This window comes from Lampetra planeri, chromosome 20 (genome assembly GCF_965212315.1).
Source record: "Lampetra planeri chromosome 20, kcLamPlan1.2.h2, whole genome shotgun sequence".
NCBI classification, from domain to species: Eukaryota; Metazoa; Chordata; class Hyperoartia; order Petromyzontiformes; family Petromyzontidae; genus Lampetra; species Lampetra planeri.
Genome location: NC_136126.1, coordinates 13,174,584 through 13,202,221, shown reverse-complemented (window position 1 = coordinate 13,202,221; position 27,638 = coordinate 13,174,584). Strand labels below are relative to the sequence as shown.

General features: G+C 49.7%; 1 protein-coding gene across 2 annotated transcripts; it reads left to right on the top strand.

The window, feature by feature from the left end:
• The first annotated feature begins 2,729 nt into the window (after positions 1–2,729).
• LOC144724470 (vesicle-trafficking protein SEC22b-like) lies at positions 2,730–25,879 on the top strand. Of its 2 annotated transcripts, none has more exons than XM_078603627.1 (5): positions 2,730–3,260; positions 15,854–15,963; positions 22,884–23,044; positions 24,118–24,264; positions 25,076–25,879. In XM_078603627.1, the coding sequence occupies exons 1-5, from the start codon at positions 2,853–2,855 to the stop codon at positions 25,228–25,230; spliced, it is 981 nt and encodes a 326-aa protein (XP_078459753.1). In that variant the 5' UTR covers positions 2,730–2,852; the 3' UTR covers positions 25,231–25,879. The 2 variants fall into 2 exon arrangements, with proteins under 2 accessions (XP_078459753.1, XP_078459754.1); XM_078603628.1 differs by having other exon boundaries at positions 2,737–2,936.
• The last annotated feature ends 1,759 nt before the right edge of the window (positions 25,880–27,638 follow it).

Genomic DNA, 27,638 nt, shown 5'->3' with positions numbered 1-27,638 from the left:
AGACACTTAAGCCTCTGGGTGCCAGGCGCTGGGTTCCCAGGGGGTCCAGACGCTTAAGCCTCTGGGCGCCAGGCGTTAAGTTCCCAGGCGCTTAATCCCCTTGGCGCCGCCAAAGGGGGGGGCTGTGTGTGCTCTGTGGGAGATCTGGGGGCGCACACGGCCCCACCCCTCGTTGGGGAGTAGTTATAAAAGCAGAGCTCCCTAGACGATCAGGGCCAGTTGTAACTCAAGACCCAAGACCCACGACCAGCCATCTGAAGACCCTGGAATGTTGTGAGAGCGAGTGGTGGGACTCTGGAACTCCCGACTCTACGACCTTGTGAGGGCGAGTTCCAGAGCGTAGCCAGAGTAGAGTATCTAGGCTGTGTACCGAGGCTGTGTACCTAGGCTGTAACAGAGTATCAGGACTGTTGGAGTGTTGTGTTGTAATAAAGGAGTTACCTCTACAAGTGTCTCCGGAACCCATTACAATTGTATTCTCCACAACGACGTGGAACAATTATCTCTAGTTGCGTACTACAGATAGAGTGAGAAAGCTGGTGGTCTAAACAACATGGATGGCGCACGCATGTGTAATGCCGCCGCCGCGAAGCCGCTCGGCGGGCGCCCCATCTACGACCTCGCCACCACTAAGCGACGGGCTCGACCCCGCTTCTCCCTCACCACCCCCCACATAAACACACCCTCACACATTTCCCCTCCATAGAGCTCCGAGGGGAGGTCTGTGATGCCGCCGCCGCGAAGCCGCTCGGCGGGCGCCCCATCTACGACCTCGCCACCACCAAGCGACGGGGCCGACCCTGCTTTTCCCTCACCGCCCCCCACATAAACACACCCTCACACATTTCCCCCCCATAGAGCTCCGAGGGGAGGTCACCTGGCCGACAGGTTTTCACCCGAAAGCCCTCATAGGGATAATCTTCACGGTTTCCTGCGGCCAGGGAATTGGGCGATCTCCCCCCGATGCTAATTCGCACCGCGGCGCTGTGACCTGGGTTGAGATTACATGGTCACGGCGGGGGCTATCCAGCCACCACGGTTAAAATGCACCCCCACACACGAATCGGCAGGCAGGCAGGGGGACGCAGCCACGAACGAAGAGAGAAAGCAGGGTGGGTGGCTGATTAGCATAGCAAATGTGCTCGTGGACCGCCGCCCGCGCCGCAGCCAGCGGCGGGCCCTTTGTTATGGAAACCGGGCGGCGGACGGCGATGTAGAGCGCGAGTAACGGCTGAGCAAGCACAGCGATCTGATTGGCCGAGAAGACCCTCAGCGGCAGCTTTCTTTGATGTGGGTTAGCCATAAAAGGGGGGCGCAGAAAGGTAGAAACGGTCTTGCTCCTGAGGTCAGCGCCGGGGACGGTCCCCAGTTCGGCCACTCGAACGTCCGTGCGACGCATCAAAGTGTGCAGAGAGGACGAGACCACCGGAGCGCCGTACGCATCGAAACTGTGAGTAAGAAAAAAGAGAGTATTGGGATTGAGGCTAGAGAAACCAAAACCGCTTAAAGCCTATACAGACCCTCGGGCGATAGTGTAGGCCTGCCTTGCCGATCCCTACTGACCCAACAGTGAATCACAGTCGGCCGGTAATAAATCATTAATAGCTAATCGCAGCCTCGTGTGGTTTCGACGAGCGTGTGAAAGCGCGTGGTGCTGTGTGTACGTACGCTCGTAACGTGGGTGGTCGGTGTTTTCGCGGGTGCCCGCTCTGTTCTGTCGCTGTGGAGCCTCGTGCTGCGTGAGGGCTCACACCCACCGTAAACACCTGTTCCACGGTCTCTTTAAACGAGCGTTATCACCCGCTCACGGCAGCCGCGCGTGTGCGAGCAACGCCACTGCCCTCTGACCTCCGACTCCCAGCTGCCATGCCCTTTTTAGAGCGTGCACGGAGTTGAACAGTAGCGTGCGGGTAGTTATTACCAATGTTTGAGGGAAGGCATGCGGAGGGTGTTTGAATGAACAAGGTGACCAAGGGGCCAGCTGAGAGTTATGTCTCACAGAGAGGAATCGGGGGGCAGTAGCCCCCACACATGCACACACACTTTTAGTTCTGCTGAAGCTGGTGGTGTGGACAAGGCTGTCGGTTCACGCGGTTTGTGCTGGAGTCCTTCCCACTCGAATCGATTCCTGAGAGCCCCCGTTTAAGGCGAGTTTCGAAATTGATTCTCGTGTTGGCCTGAATCGAGCAGAATCCAGCCACGTCATTGATTCCAAACCTTGAATTATAAAAGACAATCGTTTTTTTATTCATAAAGTAAACTCATTTTAATGAACGGTGATAGGTATGAATTGTGATTATTCATGGGTTGGAATTTATAAATTAGATTTTTATTGTGAATATGTATAGGTTATTTTCATATTTTTGCTATTATTTTTTAGTATGCAGTACAGTATTTATATGTATCTGAATGGTTTAACATTCAGGTATTACAAAAGTATTCAGATCCGTCATTTACATGTTTATTCTTCTGTACATGGGTTCGTTTTCATCGCGTAGTCGTTCGTGCATTGTTCGTGCTGTATTAATACAACAATTAAAACGATAATAAAATATTCTACAACGCAGAAGTTAGTTTGTTTCGGTGGGGTAGATTGGGAATCTATTCCATCATTTCCTAGATGAGTAATCAATTCTGACTCCCCTCAATCATTGGAATCATCACGAGCAATCGCTGCGCGAGTGAATCGGGAATCGATTCTGGCGCTTCGAACCGGCCATCAGCTGTTTTCGACACGTGTGCCGGAGCGGTGACGTCACCGGTCAGGGGTCGCAGGGCCACGTCACCCGCAGGCCGTACTCTCTCCTTGCGTCTCTCCCCGCGAGAGTCCCGCCTGCGTCTCCTCCGCAGCCATGGTGGCGATGACGATGATAGCGCGGGTGGCGGACGGGCTTCCGCTGGCGGCCTCCATGCAGGAGAACCAGCAGAACGAGCAGGTGAGAACGGGAAGTGGCGCCACGCTAACAATTGTCACGCAGCGAGTTCGCGCTCCTCCACTGGCCCATGCTTCATCAACCCGCACTCATCCACCAGCCCACGCTCCACCACCAGCCCACGCTTCATCAACCCGCACTCATCCACCAGCCCACGCTCATCCACCAGCCCGCGCTCCACCACCAGCCCGCGCTCCACCACCAGCCCGCGCTCCACCACCAGCCCGCGCTCCACCACCAGCCCGCGCTCCCATCAACCCGCGCTCCACCATCAGCCCACGCTCCTGCCCGCCAGTCCTCCACGCCATCTGTACAGCGTGCAACTATGTATGTATGTGCACGCACACCAACAGCCGCGAATATCCACCAAGTGGTGGTGACGTCAGCACGGTGCTTGTGCCAGACTAGGTGTACCTTGAGGCCATGTGAAGTAAGGAAAGCTCACTGGCAGGAGGTCACGCGACAGACCCAGGTACTTTGGGTTGGCCGAGATGACTGGCAAATGCACCAGCTGTGCCCCGCACTGCGCCAACTTGCGCTTTAGACACCCGGTGCTTCGTTTGTTGTTGTGAGCGTCCCTTTTCTGCCCTCCTTTGTTGAAAGGCGACTTCCTCAAACTGCCCAGTAATGTCCTTAATGAGCCTCCACAGAAGCCTATCTTGACACCGCTGGTGTCAGTCATCGACAATTCCAATCAGCTGCACATCCTCGTGTACCACACCTGATCCATCTTTTCTCCAGCCCGTGCCGCGCACCCATTTAGCCACCCCCCCTATCCATCCAAACAGAAGCTGCTTGGGTATACGGTGGTTGGGTTATGCGCATGGTCACTTTAAGATTTGCACATAGTCTCTTTAAGATGTTTTTTTGTTCATGTTTTTGTTTGTTGCGGTTGCACCCGATTCAAGAGCCGAATGGCTCACAGGGCTATACCAAATACGATCTTAAATTTGGAGCTTTCGTGACTGCAGGAATTACTCTTTGGTTCTTTCGGTAAAGTCACGTATAAAGATAAAATAATAAATTAAATAATTGCATACGACGTTTCGATTGCAACACAAGCAATCATCAGGTATAAATGAAATAGCAACAAAAATCTAACCAGAAAACTATAGACAGACATATAAGCAGACAGATATCACCAAGATACATAGAGAGAGAGTAACACATAGGCACAGAGAGGGAGATCGTCTCTGTGGCGAGGCCTTAAATAGACAGAGGGGGGCGGGGACGGAGAGAGGGAGGGGTTCGAGAAAACATTTACATGTCAATGAGTACGGCGACGCGTGGTCAAGTACGCAAGCTTGAACAGGAAAGAGGGAGAAAGAACACACTAAATTAAATAACCTAGCAAAATATCGAAATGTTATGTAATACAACACAGAGAGTCGGTCAACACACAACGCATAGCCTGGTCGATTACGTATTTCAAAGATTGTTAAGTTCGAATTTAAGTGTGAAAATTCCAAAGAGAGACAAAACATAAAACAAGAGGAACGGAGACACACAGACAGAGCAGAACATAAGAACGACAAAAAACGAGTGGAGACAGAAAAAGTACACTAAATACACAGGCAGAGAGAGAAAACAAAAAACCCAGAGAGAGAGAAAAAGATAAACTTGAAACTTCCCCATAGAAGTGGTTCGATCTTAAATTTGGAGCTTTCGTGACTGCAGGAATTACTCTTTGGTTCTTTCAGTAAAGTCACGTATAAAGATAAAATAATAAATTAAATAATAGCATACGACGTTTCGATTGCAACACAAGCAATCATCATCAGGTATAAATGAAATAGCAACAAAAATCTAACCAAAAAACTATAGACAGACATATAAGCAGACAGATATCACCAAGATACATAGAGAGAGAGTAACACATAGGCACAGAGAGGGAGATCGTCTCTGTGGCGAGGCCTTAAATAGACAGAGGGGGGGCGGGGGCGGAGAGAGGGGTTAGAGAAAAAATTAACATGTCAATGAGTACGGCGACGCGTGGTCCTGTACGCAAGCTTGAACATTAGGAAAGAGGGAGAAAGAACACACTAAATTAAATAACCTAGCAAAATATCGAAATGTTATGTAATACAACACAGAGAGTCGGTCAACACACAACGCATAGCCTGGTCGATTACGTATTTCAAAGATTGCTAAGTTAGAATTTAAGTGTGAAAATTCTAAAGAAAGACAAAACATAAAAACAAGAGGAACGGAGACACACAGACAGAGCAGAACATAAGAACGACAAAAAACGAGTGTAGACAGAAAAAAGTACACTAAATATACAGGCAGAGAGAGAGAGAACAAAAAACCCAGAGAGAGAGAAAAAGGTAAACTTAGAACTTCCCCGTAGAAGTGGTTCAATCTTAATTTTGGAGCTTTTGTGACTGCAGGAATTATTCTTTGGTTCTTTCGGTAAAGTCACGTATAAAGATAAAATAATAAATTAAATAATGTATCATGTCAGAATTTTTTATAATTAATAAATGCCAAACAGAATTTTTCAAATGAATAAATGGAAACCTCGTGTCTTACCTACACATCTAGCAACTACCCAAAGTGTTGAGTAGGCACGTAAAATATATTCAAAAACTGAAATTTATTATGCTCCTGACAAATAAACAATGCACGTGAGATTAGATTATTTACGATGCATATACATTACATGCCAATGTTCTTCATCATCATCATCAGCCATGCTCAATCGACTGCTGGGAGAAAAGGTTCCCCAATATTTTCCCCAATATTGTCACCATTCCTCATGATCCTGCGATCCACCCAGCTCATGCGCATGAGATGATCTCATTGCTTCATCTCTGTGGTGGTTATTTTCTCAGACGTGTTTTATCCTTCGGTTGACATGCCATCTCAAGCTCTGTCCACTTGCTATTATCCCTTTTAGCCACGACGTGTCTTGCCCCAAGCCTAATTAAAACTCAATTTGCATTTTCGCAATGTTGCATTGAGGATAAAGTAAAGTAACCAAAAAATAACTCTATGAATTAAAATAGAGATGGTCAAAATGAAATAAAAATAATGAAATAATGACTGTAAATCAATCACAATTAATTGAATAACTGGAAAGTGTGCTGGGAGTGGGGGGGGACTCCAGTTGAATCGTAAACATGGCTACAGGCAGCCATTGTCACCATGCACACATGCCCAATTAGGGATGTTCATTGAATTTTTAAGGGTTTTACGATAATTGCATGCACAAAAGCCTATTAAAAAAACCACGACCAATCTTCACCACACCCACAATAACCGGAGTGAAGTATGGTCAAAACAAGCTCAATGACTGACATGGCGTGGTTAGGCCTTCATCTAGCAGTGGCTTGACCAAGGGGTGTACGTCTATTATATTGTTTATATTGTATCTATAATGATCAGAACAATGACATTACAACATGTGTCTGTAAAAATGCGTCCCATGCGCCAAGCAGTTTGATCAAGCACTCAAAAAGAAGATTATAGACTCCATGACTTAGGAATCAATACAATATTCCATAAGCAAACGGTAGAAATCGATAATAAAAGTGCAGGAGATACAAAACACTGAGTACGCTTCGCCAGTACCCTAACTTACAATACGATATTATATGTGCATAGGCAGCTTACTCTGCGTCAAGAGATACGAGAGAAAAGCTGATCAATATACTCATGGTGCTTTTAGTGATAAAGCAAATGTCTGTGGAGTCACGTACCGCCTTGAAGACTCTTAATAGAAGACTCTTAATATTTACGTTGAAGCCTATTCAACATTGCTTGAAGCAGCATCGGCGGGGGAGGGAGAGAGCACAGAGGTGGTGGGGTGGGAAAGGACTGGCACCAAGATGCCCTCGAGTGGCATGGGAGAGTTAACGCAGTGAATAATATGCACGACAGACAGACAGACAAATAATCCCTGGTGGGCAGTGTGGAACCTGTTGTTCCTACCTATATAAAAAATAACTTGACTTTAGGTAGCCCCCTTAACTATCGCCTCCCCCCTCCCTTAGGCCCCTCCCCTGACCCCCCTTCCCTTAGGCCCCTCCCCTGACCACCCCCCATATCCTTAGGTCCCTCCCCTGACCCCCCTTCCTTTAGGCCCCTCCCCTGACCCTCCCTTAGGCCCCTCCCCTGACCCCCCCTCCCTCAGGCCCCTCCGCTGACCCCCCCCCCTCAGGCCCCTCTCCTGACTCCCCCCTTCCTTAGGCCCCTCCCCTGACCCTCTTCCCTTAAGCACCTCCCCTCTCTGTACCCGGAAGTAGGTCTCCACCAATCAAAGAGCTGTTTATGTTATATATTTATTTATGCACAACAGACAGACGGACAGTCAGACAGACAAAAAATCCCTGGTGGGCAGTGTGGAACATTGTTCCTACCTGTAATATTACAATGTATAGTCTAAGGTGGTGTATAGTAATGCAGTATATAATTTAATGTTGGGTTTGTCTATGGCAGTATATAGTACAGGGTAGATCCGTGTGATGTAAGAAAAAGTTTAGCTGCAGGCATATTATATTTTTTGTGACATAGAATTGTAATGTATGACTTACTGTTAGTAGCTCAGCTTATTGGAGAGTATATTTAGTATATTGATGATATTGATGTAGTTTATATTTTAGTTATTACGTGGTGGTTTGGCTGCTGCAGCTCCTTACTATTAAAATTCCTTCCCTTTATTACTGCTAACCCTACTTCCTCCCTTTATTACTGCTAATCCTACATAATACACGAGCATAATATGACTTTGAGACCCCCCCCCACCTCCTACACATTCTACAAGTAGTGACTAATCCCATATCTGCAATTTCCATAAATATGCTAAATTCATCTGTTGATATGCAAATTCCTTTGTCAAGGCGCTCTTCCTCCTCTAACCCAGATTCAATATACGCTGCCAAGCTTGGTGGTGTTCATTCAGACGCTGTCTTTCCGACAGACGTGTTCTTCACCTGAGGACGGCTGCTTGCGTTGTGGCCGAAACGTCGTGAGAATTGTATTTTATTATGTTTTATTTTTATTATTTCCTTTCTACGTGACTTTACCGAAAGAACCAAGAAGAACAATAACAAGGGAATGGGGAATTAACTAAAAACGACACGTCGCGAACGAGTGTGTGCAGCAGGCCCGTCTCCGTGGGTAGAGACCGTTCCGCTTGAGTGTGATGAGTGGTCCAATGCGGGAGTCCGCAACGCTCCGCCCGTGGTCCTTAGGTCCTGCAGGCAGTATAGAACATTCCTCCTCATGGCCTGTTACTTTAGGCGTGGCGGTCTGAGTACCGGACGCATCAGACACCGGCCGACAGGGATGTGGGGATGAATCGACCAGACCGGACGGAATGTATGTTTTTAAACGCGAAGGATGCACAAAATAGCACTACCGGCCCAATCGGATACGCACACACTGTGGCTGTCAAACCTCAATGACCTCGACGGATCCGTTCCAGGGGCAGTACAGTTTTAGGGACAAGCCCACAGGCACCTAGGGACAATGTAGCCAAACCTTGTCCCCCACTTGCCATGGTATTCCTGGCCCTTCAGGACCCTTCAGCCACTCGTTATAGGCCTGTTTGCGGGCCGAGTTGACCCTAGCGGCTTCACGGGCCAACCGCAGCTGCTCCAGTGCTTTCAACATGTGGTCAGGCACTGCCGAACCTTTCCGTGGGGGGCTCAGTCCCAACTGAACTTGCACAGGGAGTTCGGGCTCCCTCCCATACATGAAATAAAACGGTAAGAACCCCGTCGAGGCATGGGGAACAAGTCTATAAGCCGCAAGGACCCGGGATGTGCAGATCCCAATCCGACTGTGCCTCGGTCACATGCTGGCATAGCATAGCGGTGAGGGTTCTATGCAACCGCTCAACCATCCCGTCAGTCTGCGGATGATACGGTGAGGTGCGTATTTTAGTCGTGCCCAAGGACTCGCACATCTCCTGGAGCAATTTGGAGGAGAAATTCCGAGCTTGATTCGTGAGCAGTTGCTCCGGGGCTCCCTTATCCAGAACATAGCCGTTCACAAAGGCGTCGGCTATAGACGCAGCTGACTGGTCAACCAAGGACCAGGCCATAGGCCAAAGAGTCAGATAATCAACCGACTACGAGGGGGTACTTGTGCCTTCTCCAGGAGACTGGGAAGGGACTCAATGTCCAGCGCAAGCAATGAATTCACCCGCGACACAACAATAGACTGTAGCAGAATCTGCGGTCGCATGGCAGGAGATTTCGGACGTGCACAATCGACACAACTTTTAATCGCCTGGGCCAGTAAAAGTCCTTTTTCAACGTCGCCAACGTTTTATGCACAACCAAATGCATTAACTTTTTTGTGTACGGCCTTTGTAAGTTTGTCCCTAAGGACCCTGGGTATGATCACAGCATATCGCTGGGACTCCCCCTCCCACCGCATGAGGAGTCCCTCCCGCAGCACGATGGAAGGGCGACCCACAGGACCCGGGCCCCGAGAAGCACGCCGGCGCAACGTCAACCGCAAAGCATCATCAAACTGTTGTTTAGCCCACGTCTCGTGGTCGAGATTCAGAATAGAATCACATGGCGACTGAGCGCCCGCATCCCGTGTTGTCCCTGCTGCCACGAGCACCATGGGCGCCTCCCCTTGCGGGGGCTCGCATCTTGACGTGCCTGAAGCACACGTGCATACGGCATGGGGCGGCAGCCGGGACAAGGTGTCAGCATTGACGTGCCAGGTGCCCTTCCTGTGCACCACCCTGAACGAGACAACTGGCCAGACGGTTGGTCAATGCGCAGGGAATACTGGAGGGCCGCATGGTTCGTGTGGACTACAAAGTCCCGTCCATACAAATAAGGATGATAGAGCTGAATAAAGTGGACCATGGCCAGTAGCTCCCTGCACGTGACGCAATAGCGCTGCTCAGCAGGAGACAAGACTCGACTGCCATAAGCAACCACTCTCTCCGTTCCTTTGATAAGCTGGAAAGGACCGCCCCGATGCCTGTGTTGCTGGCGTCGGTGTCCAAAACGAAGGGTTTAGTGAAATCGAAGTATGCGAGCGGGGAGACATCGACAAGGGCAGCGCAGAGGGCAAGGAAGGAACCTCTTCAGCCTTATCCGACCAAAATCTCTGGCCCTTGGCCTTAAGGGCATGGAGTGGTTTAGCAATGGTGGAAAAATCTTGAATGAACCGTCGGTAGTAAGAAGCGAATCCAACGAAACTGCGGATGTCTGCTACCGATTTAGGCACCTGCCACGTGCGCACGCACAAAGTCTTTTCTGGATCTGTTGCGACACCGGCCGCACCTAACTACATGCCCCAAGTACTTAACCGACGTCTGAAGCAAATGGCAATTCTGTGGCTTGAATTTCAATTTGGCCGCACGCACTCTCTCGTAGACCGAGCGCAATCGCTGCAAATGTTCATCAAAGGTTTTGCTAAAGACAATGACCTCATCCAAATATGAGACAAGAATGCCATTGCAACCCTGCTAGGACCAACTCCATTAACTGATTAAAGGTGGCCGGCGCTGAATTCAATCCCATCGGAAGACAATTAAAGTTATAAAGGCCTTGGGGCGTACGAAAAGCGGTCTTTGGTTTCGACTCATCGTCGAGGGGCAATTTCCAAAATCCGGACAAATTGAGCATCGAAAATAATTGCGCGCGCAATAATGCATCGAGCGAGTAGTCCATATGTGGCAGAGGGTACGCATCCGCCACCCATATTTTATTTTATTTGCAAAAGTCAACGCATAATCTCAAATTTTCATTACGCTTCTTCACTAGAACAATGGGCGCTCTCCACGGGCTGATCAACGGAGAAATAATGTCTGCTGCTAGCATTTCATCAACAGCCAGGTGCACCTGTTTCTTCTCTGTGGGGTGAACCTATGGGAATTCATCCGAATTGGGAGTGCATCCGTATTAATGTGATGAAGGAGGGAAGTGCGCCCAATATCAAATTTGTCAGTATTAAAAATGTCAAAAATCGTTCAAAAGCCGGCGTAGTTGAGCTCTCTGCACTACCGTAAGTGCAGGGTTCTCAGAGCACAGGGATTCCAACCACGTGGAATCCGGCTCCTCAGCATTACCGACATTTCCCACAACCAATCGAGCCGGCCCTGCATCATCAAGACAATGGGCTGCTGAAGCGTGTGCCAGAACCGTACCCGCCTGAATCACAACCGGCACGTGTCCCGCATTCAACACTTGCAGAAACGGTGTCTGCACGGCGGACGCAACCGTCACAGCCCCCACTAACGAATGTTAGATGGGGTAAACAGGATCCCCTCCGGCCCTGGAAAAGGCAACTCTCTGCGCAAACGCAGAGGCACGAGCATTTGAGAACCCACAGGTATTTTAACGGTTTAGCTAGTCATCGTGTGAACGACAGCGTTCTGCGACGGCTGTCGACCAGGGGAATGTAGGAACTGCAACCGCTGCCCCGACGGTAATTCAATGCATCCCTGGTCGATTAGGATTTTCAAGGGCATCCTGCTCAATTCGGTGCCCAACAAACAGGGCATGGCCAACGTTCCTGACACCAAAATTTGACCCTCCAGAAGGATCTCCCCGATTTGAACAGTGGCCGACATTTGCCCCAGATTACCCAGGCTTCCCCCGTTAGCCGCAACACAAGTGTTCTCCATGGGGGCAAGTGGATCGGATGACAAAGGCAACGTGTGGAACATGGCCTCGGAAACCATAGTCGCAACGGCTCCCGTGTCAACAACAACCGAACTCGAATCCCCTGAATCAGCCCCTCAATTGTTGAAGAACCAGCCGCGGTGGCCACAACACAATGAGCTAGCACGTCCCACTGATCAGCGCCGCGTGGCCAACACATGAACGAACGCGCACCCCGTTTACAACTCGCGATGGGATGAGATGTTACGCAACTTATACTAGATGGATGATGGGACAAGGACGGCCGTGTGTCTGATGCAACCGGACTCACCTATACGTTGCGGGAAGAGGAGTCGTCGAAGCCGTAGGATGGATGCGGCGGGAACCCTCTGGCCCCGCGGCGGCAGTCGATAGCGATGTGTCCTGCACAGCCGCATTTGTAGCAGGTACGGTAGGGGCGACTGGTCGGTTGGCGTAGCCTGGGGCGCTATTTCCGCACTTGCTGGCGTTGTGCGGTACCCCTTTCCTCCAACCCACGGTCGAAGGAGGCACCCCCGAGCGCGTCCGCGTTCGGCCCCAATGTGCTGGCCGCCACCGCCGGCCGGTCATTTAGGTCAAGGTGTGTCTGGATGCCGCGGGCCACTTGCAGGGAGGTGATGTTATCGTCCTCCGTCACCGCGAGGGTGACCCCCAACTCCCGAGTCTTGGAGAGAAGTCGCTCCAAGGTGTCCAGCGCTTGGCTGTCCATTTTCAGAAAAGCCGCGTGCCCCAGAGTGAGGAGAGCACTGCGAAACGCCAATGGCATCTCGTTTGCGCCCCGTCGTCGCAGGCGGAATCTTCGATGCACATTCCACTGGAGGTCGTTGATAGCGGCCATCTCGGTGTAGGTAAGTGTGAGGGTCACCCTATACGCCTCAGGGATGGCGAAGAAGGCGGCAAGCGAGTGGTCTTCGAGGGCTGTGGGAAGAGCTCGGAGCGCTTTGCCGGGCGTCCATCCCACCAAGATGTAGGCAGCCTTGAACCGACGATGGAAGGTCGTGCAATCGCCGTCCGCAGCTACGAATTGGCGCACTGGTGGCAGTTGTCGAAGCCTGGAGGCGTCCAGCTTGGGAGACGGCAGCTGCTGCTGTGGCGTGGGCCGCTCGTTCAAAATAGCGGACACGCGGAGCCCCGCTGCAGCCTCCAAAATGGCGGATGGGTCCAGCGCTCCCAACGCCTCGGGCCCAACAGCGGTGGAAAGCACGCGCTAGAGACTGGTGGTCGCCGCGGCCGTCATTCGCTCGAACAGTTTAGCGGCGGCCGACAACAGCCTCCCCAAATAACTGGCAATGTCCAGCCAGCTCTGCGGAGGAGGCGGCAGGGCTGGACTCACCACGGTCTCCTGCGCCGACTGCAGAACGTCGTCGGAGCGACCGCTGAAAGCCCCGGCAACTGGAGCCGTTGGAGGGACGACGTCCGGCTCCGCTTCATCATCTGACCACGCAGCAGGTGGGTTTCTTCGTTTCGATGCCGACTTGGACATGACGACACAGGTTCGTTGGCCCTTCTAACACCAAATGTAGTGTTGTGTAGAATCACTCAGTCGGACACGTTGTTCCAAGTCACCTGCTTACACTTTATTACTCTACTCTTGCACCAGTTGTAGGCATCCCTATCTCTGTCTATACGGTCACTTTGTTAACCAACTTCCCCTATCTACTTTACACCTCGCTGACCTGCCTGCGGCAGCTCTTCCTCACAGCAGCTTCGCCCTCACAGCTCTGCACACAGACAGCAGCTCACACAGAGCTTGCACACAGTCGTGCTCACACAGAGCTTGCACACGGCAGCGCTCACACAGTGGCTTTGCTCACACAGAGGATTTGCTCACACAGAGCTTGCACACAGCTGCTCTCCTTCTGTGCCGCTGCCCTCACCTACGTTCCCTCAGACCCACTCACTCGTCCGATCTGGGCAGGAGGATCAACCATCACCCCCCCCATCGACTTGTGAGGGTTGAGGTCCATCCTTGGCTTGAGCGGCAGCGGCGAGATGTCTTCACCTTGGTCCCAGAAGCCGAACTCTCACTCCGCTCTCACACACCCCCTTATATCCTCCTCCCAATTATCCAGCTCCTCCCTTGTGTCTCTTTAGGGCCCGACAGGCCGGCGCCTGTCGGGCCATCAATCACTCCTTATCGCACGTCTCCAAGGCGACACTTCCGGTGCCAGCGTACGACCCCGGACCGACCCCGTCTGCAACCGAATCTCCTGCTAAAGAGGTGGCGATTTGCACGTGCAACCTTACATTGCACACGCGCACCTGCCTGCCCTCGTTTGCCCTCGGGCAGCAGTGCACACCGCGTATTTTACCACACTACACAAACAAAGAGAAAGACAAAGATCCCCTGTATAGCCTGAACAGACTGTTGGGGCAAGTGCTATTAGCAAGGACATATGAAGGCCGGCACTGCACATGAGGGGGTGGGTGGCCAACACCACACCCGCTGCCTTTGTCTCCCCAGGGGTTATGTTTACACACCGCAGCAGGTCTTCATTTGAGGCTGATGTTGGCCGTGAGTGGGAATTGAACTTGGGTCGCCGGCTTCCTAGTGCAGCGTGCTGACCACTACACTACCGCTTCCCACTACATACGCACAATAATGGTATGAAATAAAGAGCTGCGGTTTACCAGTGGCACCGGCGTGGTGTGAAGGACAGAGGGGAGAGGTTATGATGAGGTCTTGCAAGAGACCCGGTGGCTGCTGAGGAGAAAGGTGCCGTTTGTTGCACTCTACGTGCTTCCGCACACTTGGGATATTGATAATAGGTTTTCCCCTTTTTTCTGGCAACAAAACAGGTGTTAAGATGTTACAACACCAAACTGAAACCTTGTACAAGAAATCATGTCTGCATTAACCACAATATTTGTGGTCAGAATGCAAAAAAAAACACTGATAATATATGCATTATCTTTGAAACTGATTGGTCCACACCAGAGACAGCTTTCTTTGGAGCCTTGTCTCAAATGGTGTTAGACCAGAGGATGCCTAAAACATCTTAACACCTGTTTTTTTGCCAGAAAAAAGGGGAACACCTATTCTCATATTTTGGTACTGGTATAATAAACCACTTGCGACGACAATATGGAACTTGTGTCTTTATTTATTCATTCCTTCACAGCTGGACAGCTCCGCGCTCTTCACTCTGACACGGCTGCACTGCTGTTCCCGCGCGGTTAGATGTTGTCGCTCGCGCCAGCTAGCTCACACCCTCTCCCGCTCCCGCGCGCCGCTGACAGGTGGCTCGCAAGGAGGAAGCCTCCGACCCGCCACGTGGCCGCTGGCGTTCCGGAGGCGCGAGACGTGGTCCCGCTCTCTGACTCCACACACTGACCACGAGCTCTTTCCCGCTTTCCCTTATATCCCCTGACCTATGTCACCAAGCCCCGCCTACAGCCACGCCCCCTCACGACCCTTCTAGATGGGTATTCCCCAGAGCCTTTAAGCTCCGCACTTAACTTCGGCTCCTCCCTCTGATTGGTTGATGGCCCAGGCGGCAGAGCCTATCCCACTGATCGGTGATCGGCGGTGAACTCTCGTATTACACTGTCAAAGGAGGTCCCATGACTTGGGATATTGTATGCAGATCAGATCTGAGAGAGGAGGTTGTGATAGGAGAGACACGTGGTGTGAATGGTGGAGGAGGATGAGGATAAGGTAAGCAAACTTGGAGGTTGGGAATACAGGAGGAGGTTATGATGGGTGGGATACGTGTGCAGGGTGGAGGAGGGCAGGATACCGAGACGGGCATTGAAGTGGCAAAGGGCGGTGACCAACAGGATGAGATACCTGGAGCCAGATGCTGGGATGCTGTGGTAGGGGTCGTTATAAGGATGTGCTGAGTGTGTGGCCAGGGTAAGACCTGGAGCTAGATGCTGGGATCCTGTGAGGTGGGGCGGGGAGGTTGGGAGTCGACTGTTGCAGGACCTCACGGGAGGTGCAGTGGAGTGAGGATTGGAGTCATCGGTGGTAATGGCTGACATTGCCTCTTAACCTTATACGTCCCAAATTACCGGTTACTATTTATAAAAATGTTGCGATGGCATTTACAAGCAACTGAACAGATTCATGAATATGAGATGGTAAAGGTTTCACTGACGCAAGAGGAATTTGTACGTTTAAATCTTAACTCTGCTTAAAAAGAATTTGCCTCTTGTACTCATATAAAAAACACATTAATCCATGAGAAAACGTAGGAAAATTTAATGTATCGTGTTTGTTCGGAACGTTTAACTGCGTCTTCCATTGGCGTGCGTTACTGAGCGGCAGTTGTTGTCCCGATGTTCTGCGTGACGCTGCAGTTCGGCAGGAACCTGACGGAGTACCAGACGAAAGCCAAGCAGCTCTTCCGCAAACTCAACGAGCAGTCCCCGTCGCGCTGCACGCTGGAGGCCGGGCCCATGGTATTCCAGTGAGTACAGTCCAACTCCTCGTGTATTAGAGTGTGGTGGGGTTGGAGAGATGCACGAGCTATGAAGCTGATATTGTGCTCTTTGCTATTCAGTGGCGGTGATGTCACTACGGTGCTTGTGCCAGGTTAGATGTACCTTGAGATCATGTGAAATGAGGAGGGCTTGCTGGCAGAAGTTTATAGGAGAGATCCAAGTGTAATGGGTTGCCTGACTGAGATGACTGACATGCATCGCCACTCATTTGTTGTGAGCATAATCTCCTCTGTCAACCGTTGTTGAAGGGCAACTGACCAGTAGCATCCTTCACGAACCTCCTCCACATAGGCTGACATTCACCTACCGCCAGCACCTCAAACAAGCCAAAAGGAGAAAAAAAACGAGTCAACATTTTTCAAAAACATGCGGGAACAAGGTGGAGAAATTACACCAGAACGTTGAAGACATTGACGCAAAGCCCTCGTCCCACTCCGCAGTGGAGTAACTGTGTGCCCCAGCATGGGGTGTCAGCTCACTCACAATCCTCGGCAATGCCGAAATCAACGCCGCACTGTGTCATCAGCATAACCACCCCTGAAGTCCACTCCACTTCCGTGGTTTCCTGTGTGCTGGCGCACATCGCCCCAGCTGAGATGCCGCGAAAATGCTGAAGTACCACAATATTATGGACAATGCTGGTCTGCCGCTCCATCAAGACCTAAACATAAAAACACGCGCCATCGCCTGAAATCCAGGAAAACTTTCTGGATGCGCGTCTCCGGTTTAGCAGTCAAATTAAAACCTCGGCACTTGCTGGATGGAATTGTGGGTGGCTATGGATGTGGCAAACAATCATGAACCTCATTGAGGAGCCGACTGGAAGCATGGGGCTCCTCTCTTTCACGATGACCACGGATCTCACGACACCGCGCTGGAATGCAGCGTGGGAGATGCGCAACCACCTTCCACAAATAAACGATCACAGGATTGCCAAACTGCAACTGGTGAGGTCCAAACCATCAATCGCATCACTGATGAACACGCCATTGATGCACATCCTGGCAGTAATACTCCGATCCATACACCATCTAAAACCTTCTTGTATTTGTGAAACAAACTTGGCATTCAATTATCATACGTAAAAAATTGTTGCTTTTCCTTCCTGCCATAAGAATGAAGAAGATAGGCCGATTTTGACACTGCTGGTACCAGTCATCAGCAAGTCCAATCAGCTCCATGTCTTTCTGTACCACATGATCCCATCTCTTCTCCAGCCCATGCAGCACCCATTTATCCCCCTCTATTTGGCCAAACAGAAGCTGCTTGAGCATGCAAGCTATATGACCCAGCTAAAGCATTTTTGCCTGAAGGAGGAGCTCCACTGATGTGGAGCAATAGGCCAGGTTTCTTCCACACAGTGTTACACAGCTGAAGAAAAGATAATGCCGCTTGACTGATTCAGAATGAGACCTTAGCTGCCAAATTGGAGCTGGTCATAAGCAAGCTCCCCGGCTACAGAAACTTCTCCACTCTTTCCACAACCACCCCACCACTCTTGCGGAGTTGAAGGGGTGGAGTATTTGATGATACACTCCAGGTTGAGCAGTAGAGTCTTCAATTCCTCAGATTGAGCAGCAATTGCCATATCAGCATACATAACATGGTTGACCAATACCGAGTCATTCCTTGACCGCACTTAGTCATTGATCAACCTCCCATTCCATTTGTACTAGATGGAAATTCTTCTGGTACAGCCATGGAAAGCTTATCTAACTACGTTGTCAAAGAAGATGTTAAATAGTGTGGGGGCCAGAGGACATCCCTGTCACACCCCAAGGTGAACAGGAATGAGTCTGACTCCTGGCGACGCAGATTTATTCCGGGCCTGCCCATCATCATGAAAGTCCTTTAAGATTGTGAGCAGAGAGTCAGGGACCCTAAAAGCATGAAGAGTAACCCAAAGCCCTGTCCTATTGATGGTATCATAGGTCATGACCAGCTCAATAAAGCAGAGATGTAGTTCCTGTTTAAATTTGCTACACCTCTGTTGTGACAGACGGACAGAGGACATCGTATCTGTGAGTGAATCTCCCCTTTGTGAAACCACATTGAGGCCCTATAAGCCATCAGCATGCCTGGTAACTAAATGTTGAAGAATCCTTACCAGGACCTTTCCCGACATTGAGGAGGTAGATGCCCCCTGGTAGTTGTTTCAATCAGCGTTGTCCCCTTTCTTAAAGGCGGTACATAAATGCATCCTTCCAATCCTGCGGGACCCAGCCTGGAGACAAGACGGGAAATTTGTGAATGTGTGTCTGTTCGAAATGTTTAGCATACTTCCCGACATGCAACTAATTTTAAATTTGGCATGTGGGTGGGTAGCTTCGAGACTGTACAGATTGCAAAAGTATAAAAATAGATTTTTGTATTTTGGGGGGGGGGGGGGGCGCAATAATGGATGTCACATCTGTGATGTCACCCGCATGCGGAAGCGTTACGCAGTGTGCCTGCTGAGTTCACGCATCCCCCGCCCCAACCCTCCACGTAGGCCGTGTATTAATCCAAGACAAGAATCCAAGTCTCGGGTGAAGTCGGGTAGTAAAGCTAGTGATGTCATATAGGGCAGCCAGCACACAGATGCCACGCTCCCTCAATAGTTCGCTTGAGAGGTCATCTCTGCCTGGCATTTTACCTGGTCTCAGGCTCTAGTGCAGCAGAAGATGGGGCCGCAAGAAATTCAGGAGTAAAATTCAGTACAAATCGTCTCATGCTCACAAATTAAAGTTTTGGTCATATAAAGCAAAACGACATCGTAGAGGGAGATGCCTCAGTCTGCTTTCGGTTGTTAGACCAAAACATCTCCACCCATCAGAAATCTGTAAAGTTATTTTATTCAGATCATACGGCTATCTGATTGGTGGAGATGATTGAGCTTTGAGAATTACAGTTTGTTCTGTACGTGCACCGTACGTATGTACAGGGAAAGGACAACGTATGAAACACAAAAAACGAGCTTGTCGATTCTTCCATAATGGAGCGAAACTTGAAACTCCACCTCTAGGAGTGAATTCACCGACTCGTTGAAACGAGAAAATAAACTCAAAGAGACGTGTTTTGAAAATTCGACACGAGATATTTCTTGAAGTGTGGCTTCACAAGTCTGTTCGAGAAGAACTAAGAAAATCAAAAATGCCTTGTGTTTCGCTGTGCCGTCGAACGAGAGCGCGAAAACAAATAAAAGGGAAACGGCGCTTAGAAACTGAAGCCCAGATAGTTCTTTCAATGCAGAAAACGGGAGCTGTCGTGTCAGCCGGTGCCTTTTAAAATGGCGCCGGCTGTCTCTGAGCATCCTTCGAGGTGAGCTACCCAGATTGCTCAGGCTAAGAAAGAAGCCACATACAATTGTGGAAAATATGGTTTTAACCACTGCAATTGATACTTTTAAAAGTACAGGGACTTCTCTATTTACGAACATTCGACTTACGAACTTTCAAAGATACGAACAAGCCTTTAATTCTAGATTTGAAGCTTTCGTGACTGCAAGGATTCATACTCTTAGTTCTTTCGGTAAAGTCACATAGGTAAAAAATGAAATAAAAATGAATAAAAATAAAACAATAAAATCACGACGTATCGGAGGCAACACAAGTCTCCGTCATCAGGTGGGACCGTCACAGCCAGATTTGCTGCATCAAGTGAGGGAGGGATTCAAGATGCAAGCTTTTAAATGCCAGTTAAGAGGGGAGGAGAGGGGGGGAGGAGCTTATCAGAATGTGGTAGCCAATGAATGGAACGTATCGGGAGGGGGGGGGGCGGGGCTAAAAGAGGGCATGGGTTATTCGTGGGCGTGGGCGTGGACGTGTTTGTGCGCAAGTCACTGTGGATGCACATGATAGAAAAGAAACGAAAATGCCCATGTTTATACCAGTGTTGGCTGACAATAAAGAGAGTACTGTTAAACGCTAGGGATGTTAACACTCGGTAAAGTAAAATAGTGCCTGTCAGATAACAGTCACCACAGCTGCAACTCAGTTTATAGACTCCAGGGTATTGCAAGTCAGGGATGACATCCTTCACAGATGGAATTAGATCACGGATTTTATGTACTGTACTGAATCGGTCTTGGATCTTATGTTTGTTTCGAATTTTGGAGATCTTTTTGGTCACGCCTGCTATGTATGGTAACGTGACAGTTTTGATCGGAGTTTCAAGTGGCCATAGGGGTACCCTCATTCTGTTTGTAGAAGGTGCCATTCCAGGTAAAATAAGTGTTGGTGAGGCAATGCCTAACCAGCGCAGGTACATCCGAATTCAATCCATGTTGGACCAAGTCCTCAATTATTGTTAGAGACTAACCAATTAGCCTCTATGGTCAAGGACATGATACTATCTCTTGATGATATCCTCGTCCGTTTTGATGTCGTATCTCTGTTTACCAAGTTCAACCGCAGGGCAATAGATGGTGGTGGTGGCATCTATATCTATAGGAGATTATACAACTTTTAAAGCCATGCCTCATGTTTTGTACATGCCGTATAAAATGTTTGGAATCAACAAGAGGACTTATGACCAAATCGACTTAAGAACAGACCTCTGGAATCTAACTGATTCGTAAGTAGAGGAGTCCCTGTAATGGGTGGGCAAGTGGAGGAAAATAAACTGAAATATATGCCGCCATCAAAACAACGCCGTAAAACTGAAGAATGGAATCTATAGCAGGCGATCAGGAATAAACACAAAGTTGAATGCCTGAAATTCACTGCTGTTTACGCTCTTCAAACTGATGTGAGCACCGACGGCTGTGGTGCACGCACATCGGGTTTTGCGCGCTACATTTCAGATGATTCTATACTTGAGGACATTCTGTTCTGACACTTCCCTGAACACGAAAGCGCTCAGGGGAGTGTTCCGTGTGCTGTTGGCTAAATAGAGGGGGAAAATATGCCTTGGGATTGCATGGTGGGCTTGTGTACAGGACTTGTGGGCACCTCAGTGAAGAGTATTGCTCGGTTCGCTGTTTTGATGCACTGCATGGTTCATCGAAAACAACTGGGAGCGAAAGAACTGAGCGGAGAACTTGGTGAGGTAATGCAGCAATTCACATCAATTCTGAACTACTGTGAACCCCATCCATTCTGTGGGCGTCTGCGTGCAAAATTTTGTGAAGACATGGGGTCTCTCGATCATCGTGATGTTCATGGCTTTGTTGTTTCACATCGAGGCTCGCTGGTTGTCGACAGGAAGGGTGTTGTAGAGATTGCTTGAATTGCAGAATGAGTTGCTCGCATTGGCGATGGATGTCATTGGTCAGCAGAAGATTTGTCTCCTTGCTTATCTAACTCAAATATTTCGTAAACTTAAACGAACTGAATGCCAGTATGAGTGATCGAATCACAGCATTCATTAAAAAAGACCTCTGTGGAAGATGAGTGTCGAAGTTGAGCTGCTGGCTCCTACAATCAACTTTCAAAATGTATCTTTGACAACGAAATTGACCCGTGCCTCACTCGGGTGAAGACTGACAACTTCAGCTGCCTGGAAGCACACTTCGCAACCAATTTCCCTGATCTGGACGTGAAATATTGTGACTGGGTACAAAATCCATTTCAATGCCAGCCTAAAACAATGCATCTGACCGCAGCTGAAATCGAACAGATCATTGAAATGTCACGTGATTGGCTTTGGCACGGAACATATTTGCGAGCTCCTCTTCCAGGATTGTAGTTGACGGTGAAGAAAGAACCTCCTCAACGCGTGCCTTAAAACCGATGGTGCCCTTTGCAAGCATGTACTGTACACGTGAGTGAAGCCGGATTGAGCGCACTTGTTTGCATCGAATCTTAATATCACAGCTGAGGTGGGATGTGTAATATCAACCATACCACAATATTTTTTAGAAGCTGTGTCGCATGCCTCATTTGTTGTTCTTCAGCACCAAAACTTAACACCGTGCAACATTACATTACTTACTTGGCATGATTTTAAATTCCGGTCGTTGTTGGGGGTCGTAAAAAAATTATTTACATTAATTGGGGGGCTGTTGGAGAACAATTTTGGAAGCGCTGCTCTGGTGCCTTTGGTATTTGCGCCACTCTTAGATCAAGGCTCTCCGTGCAGGAAGGCGCTGCTGCGTTTTATAGTGAATTTGCAGACATTTTTCACAAGGGGGCGATGTTGCTACACTGCGATGCTTGTTTACCCAGGTAGCAGAGCTGCATGTCAAATATCTTGAAGGAGGCTCCTTCCAAATTTGTTTTGCAGCAGAGGGTTATGTTGCTTTCTTAAATGAGTAATTTTGCAACATTGGGATGTTTTGGCAGTACCAGTTACATTGTGTGTGTTTTTTTTAGCAATAGAAGGAAACCAGAGAACCCAGAGGAAACCCATGCAGAACAGGGAGAGAACAAATTATTCAAACTCATTGAAACTCACTCATAGTTACTCTCTCACACACACATTCATGCTTACACTTCTCACACACATACACAAAGACAAATATCCCCCGTATAGCCTTAACAGACTGTTGGGGAAAGTGCTCTTAACGAGCACCTATGAAGGCCTGCACGACACACGAGGGGGTGGGTGGCCAGCACCACGCCCGGCCGCCTTTGTCTCCCTAATGGCGATGTTTACACAACGCACCAGGTGCTCATTTTAGGCTGAGTCGGCCTAGGGGAGGCCCAGGACTGGTTTTAGATAATCGTATCTGGTATTGGCGGTGAGCCGGAATCAAATTTGGGTCGCCGGGTTTGTAGCGCAGCGTGCTAACCGCTACACTTATGCTCCCCGCACGCACACACACACAAACACTTTCTCTCACACACTCTCACTCTGCAGAAAGGGGGATAAAATACAAATTCCACGCAGAAAGGCATCCCAGGGTTGGGAGTCGAACCCGGCGACTTGTTGTTGCTGGAGGCCCGTGTGGACGCTGTGTTTCCAGCTACCTGATCGAGAAGGGCGTGTGTTACCTGGTGCTGTGCGAGGCGGCCTTTCCGAAGAAGCTGGCGTTCTCCTACCTGGACGATCTGCACACCGAGTTCCACGAGCTCTACCACAAGAAGGTGGCCACCGTGTCGCGGCCCTACTCCTTCATCGAGTTTGGTGAGCGCCGCTCGCGGTCGCCGCCGCCGTAGACTCCTGTCACTTGCAGGCTGCGTGACTCGCGCCGCAACGTGTCACAAAGACAATTATCCCCCTTGTAGCCTATGACAGGCTGTTGAGGCAAGTGCTGTTCGTGAGCACCTGCGAAGGTCGGCACAGCACACGAGGGGGTACTGTGGCCAACATCACACCAGGCTGCCTTTGTTTCCCCAGAGCTAATGTTTTTCACACCGCACCAGGTACTCCGTTAAAGCTGAGTTGACCTAGGTTTCATGTTCGCCACTGTTTTTGGTCACGAGCCGGAATCGAACTCGGGTAGTGGGGTTCGTAGCACGGTGCGCTCAGCACTGCTCCACCGCTCCCATCACACACACCACAGCATCACAACCAGCGTTCTCAAGGAGAATATAAATACAATAGAGGTACCACAACCACTAAGCAAGCAATCCGCTCCTTCACACGTAAAAAATATATTGTTTTACACATCCCATCTCCCATATGGCCTTCTGAAGTGCATAATTTAATCAGCATTGTATATATGTTGAACTTCTTCCGCACCGTACATAGCCAACCATGCTAATCAGAGGTGCGGGGGATGGACAAAAAACTAAACACAAAAAAGCAGTTTTAAAGAAATGAGTTTTCAATCTAGATTTAAAAGTGCATAGCTCCAGTGGCTTCCTAATATCAGAAGAAAGAGCGTTCCAGACGGCTGCAATAAGCACTTGTTTAACACAAGCAAAACTCTGGTCCAGTTTTGATATTGATTGTCTCATCAGCAAAGTCAGGCTCTCTTAAACCCATGTTGTTGAACTGCCAAACGTAGTAGATATGGGTCCTAATTCAATGCAAAACTCTATAACACAGAATAATCATCAACATCGTTGTGGAGAATACAAATAACAAAAATAAACAGAGGCCCACAGACGTGCAGACTCGCACAGAGACCCGCAGACTCGACTCTCACACAGAAACCCGCAGACTTGCAGATTTCCATATATGTGCCCTGACAGTCTACTACCATGTGGTCGGAGGTATTCCTTTTGCCCTGCATCTCCTCCGTGCCTCAACAGACACGTTCATACAGAAAACGAAGAAGTCGTATGTGGACTCGCGTGCAAGGAGGAACCTGACTTCCATCAACTCAGAGCTGCAGGACGTGCAGAGGATCATGGTGACGAACATCGAGGAGGTGCTGCAGCGCGGAGAGGCCCTCTCAGGTTGGGACCCGTGGCTTGCACATGCACACACGCATGCACACACGCATGCACACACGCACACACGTACACATAGACAAAGATACCCCGTAAAGCTTTAACTGACGGTTGGGATAAGTTCTATTAGCGAGCACCTATGAAGGCTGGTACGGCACACCCACCCATCCACTCACCCACCCACCGCACCCAATCCACCCACCCACCGCACCCAATCCACCCACCCACCCAATCACCCATCCAACCATCAACTTACCCATCCAACCACCAACTCGCCCATCCACCCACCCACTCACTAAATCACCCACTCACTCACTCATGTACTTGAGATGTTAAATACTTCGCCTGGTATGGAGGAGGTTGTGGGTTCAATCCCGACCCTGATCCCTGTATATTTGGATTTTGCATGTTCTCCCCGTGGTCGCGTGGATTTTACTCCGGGTCCTCTAGTTTTTCCATCCAAATTTAGACTCAACATGCATTTAGAGTATTTGGCTGCAATACATTTCCACTTGATAAGCCACTTCGTTGAGCTATCATTTGTGGCCAGGTCGCTTCTGAAAAAGAGCTATATAGCTTAGTGGAGCCCTAGCTGGTAAAATTAAAATCGTTTAGTTTACTCCACTCACCCACCCACTCAATCACCCACACATCTCACCCCACCCAGCCAGCAGCTTGGGGAGGCCTTCCTCCTGCAGTGCATGAATAAAGAGCTGTCCATGTTAATTGCCCTCGAGTGGAAGCATGCCCCGTTGTTGCGCTGTCGGCTAATGAGCTCTGGTGAACGTGAACCACGTGCTGTTTTTCCTCTTTGCAGCTCTTGACACAAAGGCAAGCAACTTGTCAAGTTTGTCCAAAAAGTATCGGCAAGACGCCAAATACCTGAACATGCGCTCGACCTACGCCAAGGTGGCGGCCGTGGCCGTCTTCTCCATCATGTTCATCCTCTACGTTCGCTTCTGGTGGCTCTGAGTGTCCCGTGGCCACGTCCTATTCGCTGATCCCCACAGTCACTTCCTCCCACGTGCCTCCTTACCCATCTCTTATCCTGTCTTTCTACATTGCCCTCTTCCACAACACACATCACCACACAACACGTACACAATGCACACAACACCACACACGCACAGCACACGCACAGCACATGCACAGCACGCACATAACATGCACAGCACGCACATAACATGCACATAACACGCACACAGCGCACTGTGGTGCCTCCAGGCGCCTTTCGTGACCGGCCGTTGTTCCTCTCCCTTACTGCGTCAGTTTAACCTAAACCCCGTTTCCTGTATGCCTTTGTTTCCCATTAGTACAGCGGAGATGAGAATTGTTTGTTTGGAGCGACTTTGAAATTGAAAGACTTTGTTTGGTTGAAACTACGGCGCTTAAAAACACCCGACAATAGCCAGGACAGATGTGTACAGCGGCGACACAAGGTCTTGAGATACGTGGATGTACACGTTGCGAAATGTGCTTTGCAAACGTAAATTATACCTAACTCTAGGTGCCGGTCAGTTCCCCCTGCATTTGTTAACGCTGCTGCAGCGGAAGAAGTCGCGTTGTTGATCCGCGTTCGTCTCCCGAGAGCCGATTGGCTGAAATACATTCGTAAAAATTTTCTCGTGTGATTTTTTTACATGATTTAAGGATTTCAAAGTAGAATGGAGTGAGGAACGCGCAGTCAAGTGATGGGTCGGCGTCTGGTTCGCCCCCCCCCCCCCCCGGAGCTAGTGGCAGGTAACAACGCGCCCCCGGGACGCTTGCAGCCGGACAGTTCATGGGGATCCTGGGGGCGTGCGATGTCCACCCCCGGAGAGTTGCTAGTCCGGGACTGTGGTGACCGAAGAGTTGGCCATCGATTCAGGTGGAGCCGTCCGAACCGCACCGGCGCTTGCCTCTCCCATTGGGTCGGCGGCATCTTCAGGCACCAGCGGCGGGCTCAGGTCGCCGCGGCGTGGTTCACTTACAAGGTCAAGGCGGAGCCCTGCGATTGCTCGTTCTGCCCACTGCTGGTGCGAGGGGCCTCCACTAGGGGGAGCGCTACAGGATCGTTGAACTTCCACACTGACCAGACATCGTAAAGGGTTGCAAGTACCCACATTTTACCCTACCACACAATCTGCAAATGGTTCACTTGTACTACTGGATTGAGGCAGGTGTGGTTTAAGATACTTTCCCCATTGTTTCAACTGCCGTCTCGAGAGATCAAATAGAACTGGCGACCTCTGGATTGAAAGTCCAGCGCACAAAGCTGGCTTCCCTTTCGTGTCTCAGTTAAAAACATAAAAATGTTACTTATTTACGGCTCTAGACAAATAATTTGTGTGCAGAAAACTGGAAATCGGTTTTGTTATTCTATTTGTGCGATTACCACGAATGCAAAAACTGCATTGGTAATTTAACACCTAGGCTTTCCCGACCAATATCCATAAGAGGTTTTTGAGTTAGATCGCGTAAATATGTAAATGTGTCGTTAAAACCCGCCACCACCCGACACAGGAAACTATAGTAAGGGTTGTCATGTAAACAGAACATGCCAATTCGTCACTAGTACAGGACACCGGTGTGTTGGAAAGCCTAGCCACAACATTAACAAACTGAGTACGACATTTCGCCAGTAATTACAACTAGCTTCATCAGGCGACAGCCAGATTTGTGGAGAAGTCTTACTGTTTCGTTCCTAAAATAGAGGCGTAGATGTGTTGACCACCCTTCTGCGCTCTTGCACACTGTGGGGAGGGGGGGTTACTGAGGTAACGTACATTTGTGCATGAGCCCTTTGAACTTGTCCTGCCTGTCTATTGTGTTTATCAAAATAGCCCTACCAACGGTAATCCCTATTGAAGTACACTGCACGTCTCCGCGAGGTGTCGCCTCGTTTGTCCTGCGGGGTGGGCTGCTCATGTGTATTGGGACGGGGGATTGCGCCGTTATACTATTGTCGTCCCTACCGCCCTGCGTGGCGATGTTGTATGGGCTGTGCATAAACGATTGTTGCATCTCGAAGTGCAAAAGACGCTGGCAACTCTTAAATTGGCCGGCCATGTCCTCCGACGTCCAAGATCTGCTTAAGGGCTGCGTGTAATGTGCCCGGCGGAAGCCGCTAGCGAGATCCTGTTACCCTCCGCTGCAATACATCCAGGTAGTAACGTAGTTCTTGCCCTCGATATTCTCGGGCCGATGAAGGTAAAAAAAAATCGTCCAAGCTGCTGCGTGAGGTTTGCAATTTGCTGGGGACAAAAAAGGTACGCACGTCACCATACCACCTGCAAACGCCTACACCGGACTCCATGTTGAGTCACTTGGTCAGTGAGTCACAGGTCGATTGGGACTTGCATATTCCTGCGGTTCTCGCCGCTTATAGGACGACCCCTCAC

Excerpts from the sequence above, each read along its gene's own strand:
- LOC144724470 (XM_078603627.1), top strand. The coding sequence starts at position 2,853 with ATGGTGGCGATGACGATGATAGCGCGGGTGGCGGACGGGCTTCCGCTG. Across the intron at positions 3,261-15,853 it reads TCTGTACAGCGTGCAACTAT|TTCGGCAGGAACCTGACGGA; the intron begins GTATGTATGTGC and ends GTGACGCTGCAG. Across the intron at positions 15,964-22,883 it reads GCCGGGCCCATGGTATTCCA|CTACCTGATCGAGAAGGGCG; the intron begins GTGAGTACAGTC and ends CTGTGTTTCCAG.